General features: G+C 45.9%; 1 protein-coding gene across 1 annotated transcript; it reads right to left on the reverse strand.

The window, feature by feature from the left end:
* Positions 1-1,587: 1,587 nt before the first annotated feature.
* LOC112667983 (40S ribosomal protein S29-like) lies at positions 1,588-1,921 on the reverse strand. Its single transcript, XM_035703918.2, has one exon. The coding sequence runs from the start codon at positions 1,879-1,881 to the stop codon at positions 1,711-1,713; it is 171 nt and encodes a 56-aa protein (XP_035559811.1). The 5' UTR covers positions 1,882-1,921; the 3' UTR covers positions 1,588-1,710.
* Between the last annotated feature and the right edge of the window lie 3,299 nt (positions 1,922-5,220).

Raw genomic sequence — 5,220 nt, forward strand, 5'->3', positions numbered from 1 at the left:
TATTCATGGCAAAATAAGTGATAATGGCCGCAGGTTCAAGCATTATTATAGAAATTCAGTAGAGTTCCATCATATGTGCATTTAATTTTTTAAAAAATATTTTGTTTATTTATTCATGAGAGACACAGAGAGAGAGAGAGAGAGGCAGAGACACAGGCAGAGAGAGAAGCAGGCTCCATGCAGGGAGCCCAACGTGGGACTCCATCCCGGGACTCCAGGATCACGCCCTGAACCAAAGGCAGATGCTCAACCGCTGCATCCCCTACGTGCATTTAATTTACTGGAATTGCATATTTGAAACAATGATATAGTTTAAGGAAGTCAGATCCTGCTGATGATGAGGGAAGATTTGCCAAAGTCATTTTGATCTTACTCAACTTTTGACCTAAATTCTAAATTTTGAATCTAATCCCAACATGTTGCCGCCGTGTTGAGCTGAACCTGATGCTGGTCCTGCGGCCAGGACCACTCACCTTACCCAAGGCATTTAACTTCAAGTCAAGCGAATCTTACTTTCCTCATCTGCAAAGACAGGGGACACGACTGCTTTCTTGACGTGACAGTAGGCCTCCTCTAAAAAGCAAATTACGTAACAAATGTGATGGTATTTGGTAAACCTTCAAAACGCCATTTAAATCTGAGATATCAGCAATTGTTATTTACCTGATGGTTAATATTATTTGTATTCTTATGATCATCAGGTCTGAAGGGTCCGAAGGATCCATCAAATCTTGGAAGGGTTTGTGAAGACCAAGCCTAAAACCATTCACACTCAAGGGGTCTGTCAAGGGGTCTTAGCAATCCCCTGGGTCAGCGCCCTCAATCCAGGTCAGAGGATGAGGTTGCAGTTAGTCCTACTCTTCGGTTTTCCTGGCATCGCTCCCTATGCTTGCACCGGAGTTTCTCTAAGAGCTTTATTTATTTATTTTTTTCTCTAAGAGCTTTAGTCTGTCATTTTATTTTACTCCATGAGAAAGGTCTATAAAGTAGGTAACTTTCTCCTTTTCAAAGATGCTTTATAATAGGGTGATCAGTGGGACCCGTCTCTTGCTCCTAAATGAATTACCAGAACATAAACGTCTGAAAATACATTAGAGAATCCCTCCAAAGCGACCAAGCAGGCGATATACCCCCGGATGCGTTATCAGGCAACAGTCTACCTGGATCTGACACCTGCGAGGCCCACCTAAGGCCTTCCGAGCTCCTCTGCTACTCGATGCCTCCCAGCCTATGGAAGAAGACTACAGGGAAGAGAAAAATTACAGAGCTACGAGATCATAAGCAATACAGGTAACGGGGAGTGCTGAGGCTTTCCCCTTAATGTTCCCGAGAGGGCTGACAAGCATATACTCCCATCCCTAAAATAAATGTGCGTGCGCGTGTGTACGTGTCCAGATGCAGGACGTGGGGGAGGGTGTCCTACGAGAACCACTAGGACATCCTGGGCATGCCTGCCAGAGAGGGAGGGGCGTCTCCTTGCACTTGGGGCCTCTGCTTACCTAATGTCACGGTGACTCTCCGCCCCGGCCCCATTTGGAGACAGCAGGGTGGAGGGCGAGGTGGCCGCCGAGCAGCCGCAGGTGGAAATTATTTTTTTTTTCATAATTGGAGTATTTTTATTTTATGTACAATGAGTTGGCATCAAAGTAGGTATCTTGGACATCTGCAGTTAAGGTAGGTATCTTGGATGACCCATTCAAGGAACTTCACTTAATCCAACTTAATGAAGCCTAGATCCTTGGCGTCCTGACGGAAACACTGGCGGCACATGTTGAGGCCGTATTTCCGGATCAGACCATGCCGGTTTGAACAGACGCGGCGAGAACGAGAGCCCTGGCCAAACTTGCTTGGGTGGCTCCAGTAGAGCTGCTGGTGACCCATCTTGCTCTTTCCGATGCAACGAGGCAAAAGGAAGAAATCCTTTTTTTTTTTTTCCGCAGAACTTAAACACCGAGGCATTTATTGTTAGAAAGGGCAAACCTTACACTTGAATGGGTTTTAACATAAACGCACCCAAAGGGAGATGCCGCCCCCTCCCCAGGGCAGCTTGCAGTCACCCTGCAGTGACCCTGCAGCCGGGCCCACCACTGTCTTCTTCAGCAGCAGCGAGAATGGAGTCCCTCCAGGTCACCCAGCAGCTCAAGAGGAGGGGGTATGACACATGCCTGGATTCTGTCTCTTCTCTGAGCTTCAGGGAAACTGGGAAAGGCCCCAAGGGGCAAAGCAGATTTTCTTAAAAAGCTGGATGGACGTATAGGACATTCCTTTGCTTAATAAGTACAACAAAATCAACTGGTCTGGTGAACTGATGCTGCAGCAACATCTTGGGACAGACAGGGAGTCTCCCAGGGGATGATGGACCTGGAGAAAGGCCCGGGCACGGAATCCACCTCAGCGCCTCAGCTCAGAAGGGGGCAGGCAGCGCGGCCAAGCCGGTTAGAGAGGTGGTCCCTCCGTGGTTGCGTGATGATCGCCTTTATCTCTAGTGCCAGGCCCCAGAGAGGCCTCAGTCCTCAGCCACAGGTGGGGGAATGAGCTGCAGCTGGAAATTCTCATTCTGGAAGATGCTGCACCTCACCCAAACAGCCCTCATGGTCCTGTCACCCCCTCTGTTCTCCTGTTTCTCCCACGTTGAGGGCGGCGACCTCCATCTCCCAGTGGCTAGAATAGTGTCTGGCACGTGATGTGTGTTCAACCAACGTTGCTCGAATTAATGAGCACAGGGAGGCCTGTGTTGGCCTCAAGCTTCATCTACTATAACCTTCTGGTTTCCAACCTTCTCCTTGACGGCTCTGGCTTACCTGCCCTCTCTGTACTTTAAAAATAGGACTCTTTCACGGGTAAATCATCAAATCAGAACAAAAATTGATCTTGTTAAATCGTTGTCCCAATTCTATTTCCTAATCCTCCCTCTCTTCTTTTTCCCTAAACTTGGTGACCCGTATTGTATGGTACAGAACAGGCGGGTGTTTGAGCCGGTCGGTCTTGAGATGCTCTCAACTTTTGGTCTCGTACGATACAGCCCCCCGCCCTGCCGGGGAAACACAGCAGACCTCCTTTCTGGGAACCGAGTCGGCTTCATTTCAGGTGTTGTCTTGGCTGTTGGCCAGGGGGTGACACAAAGGGAAAATGCAAGCAAACATCAAAGGAGTTCAAGGCTTTAAAAACTCAGAAGCGCCATTTTCTAAGCCATTGCCCATCTCCATCCAACCCCGGGTACCTGTTCGGGTCTTAAAATAAAGCCATGCTGTTTGCTACAAACCTTATTTTAAACTCGAAAGGTATAGATTTGTCTCCTGTGCTTAAAAGGCAAAAAGTGAATCTGTTAAACAGAACTTCCCGTTGAAACTCATTTTCTTTTGGGGAGTCAAACGGGGTGTTTCTTCCCTCTCTTTTCCTCTTAGGAGATTATTTAGGTTCTTAGGGAAATTGCCTATCATCCTAATGCGAGGAAACCATGACTGTCCTGGGATTCATGGCTGTGGGCGTACTGTCCATTTTCATGCACAATAATTTCACTCTGGAAATCGCCCGCCTCCCTCATCCTTGCTAACTGGGGTCAGGGCCATGGGCAAGGGCCATGCTCATTGCCATTCCTGAGCTCCAAGGTGCAGCTGCACCCGTCCCCCCGGCTACGGCCTGGATTTCTCCCTTTGGTCTCTGCCGTGGGATCGTCTTGACCCATGACCAACATACGGCAGGGACCTTGGTTCTCAACACTTACCTCACTCGGGGATGTGAAGACTCTGCCTGCTCGACCTTTGTTCACTAATAAGCTGGACTCACCCTGCAGTTAGGACGTCACAATGCTTCCCCAACTCCCTTCTGCCTTGTTCCCCAATATATACCCTAGTAAGCATATAGGGAAGTCATCGGAGTCTGGCATAGCTGCTCAGGAAATCTTGTCAAATAAAGCTCAAGTTCCAGTTGTGTTTAGTGAAAAAAAGTAAGCATCTCTTCGTTTGATTTTAAATTTTAGTTGTTGGGGGGGGGGGGGGTGAGGGCGTGCTTTGGAGGAAGTTTTAAGATGCTCTACATAACCCCATGATATTTGCTCCTCTAATTAAATGTCTTGCTAATGAAAGGATTCCATGTCATCATATTTTTATTTTTTGTCAATATAAAATCAATTTTATTTCCTCTGAAAGGGAACGATTAGAAGGATATTTTTCATAATACAGTCTACGACAGCATCAAGGACATCAATATATAGGCATAACTATAATCAAGAATTGTATAAAATCATCAAAAGGAAATAAAGATGTAAGGCAAGGAGAGTTGTGTCCCCATCTTTTTAAACAGGTATTTATGTGTTTATTTCATCAACTCAAATTGATGTTTCCCGGAGCCAGTCTCCGTCAGCGCCGTCAGGTAGGGGGTTTGGGCTCAGTTTGTCCTCAGGGGTGACAGGGGAAAAACTCTAACCCAAAACAGGCCTGTAAGCTTTGTTGTTTCCCACAAGGGAACAAAAATAGAAATGCACTTGGTGGGAGGCTGACCTGATAGGTGCCTGGGATCCTTTGAGCGTCTGATAAAGCAGAGGGCAGTCATGGACACAATATGCAGGGAATACATGGGTTTATTTTTCTTAAGAGGAGAGGCAGTTTAAAATAGATTCCTTCCTTCCTTACTCTTTGTAAAATATTGTGTTTCTTATGAAAGGATTTCTTCCCCACATGGAAACCGATATTCTCCTGCTCTGATACCGCAGTCACAAAAATTCGGATAGGAGAAAAAAACATTCCACTCCAGTCCAGAATCGAGTTTTCTAAATCATTTGAATCATCCCACAGTAGCTTGCAACTCCGTGGGCGCTACCAAAAAAAAAAAAAAAAAAAAACAATAAAAAAAAAGCCCCAACAACTCTGTTGACTAATGCTCCTCCTGTAAAAAAGACCGCATAGTAATTATCTTCTCCCTTTTAAAAGTGGAACAAAAAAAATAAAATAAAATAAAAGTGGAACAACAGTTACCCTTTGTTGATCCATAGCACCTACAGAGCTTGAGACATTCTCCCAACAACTTGAAAATGTGTTACAATCCTAATCAGCAATAAAGTGCCATTTTGTTCCCACCTCATAGGGATTAAAACGAGATATTGGGAAGAGAGAGCAATCGTTTGAATAAAAGAACTCTTATTTATTGAGTCTTTAGCATGTGCCGAGCGCCGTTCTAAACGATCTATGTACAAAGCAGCATCCTTAACCCGTATCCCAATCC

This window comes from Canis lupus, chromosome 21, assembly GCF_003254725.2.
Source record: "Canis lupus dingo isolate Sandy chromosome 21, ASM325472v2, whole genome shotgun sequence".
Classification (NCBI taxonomy): Eukaryota; Metazoa; Chordata; class Mammalia; order Carnivora; family Canidae; genus Canis; species Canis lupus.

Excerpts from the sequence above, each read along its gene's own strand:
- LOC112667983 (XM_035703918.2), bottom strand. The coding sequence starts at position 1,881 with ATGGGTCACCAGCAGCTCTACTGGAGCCACCCAAGCAAGTTTGGCCAG.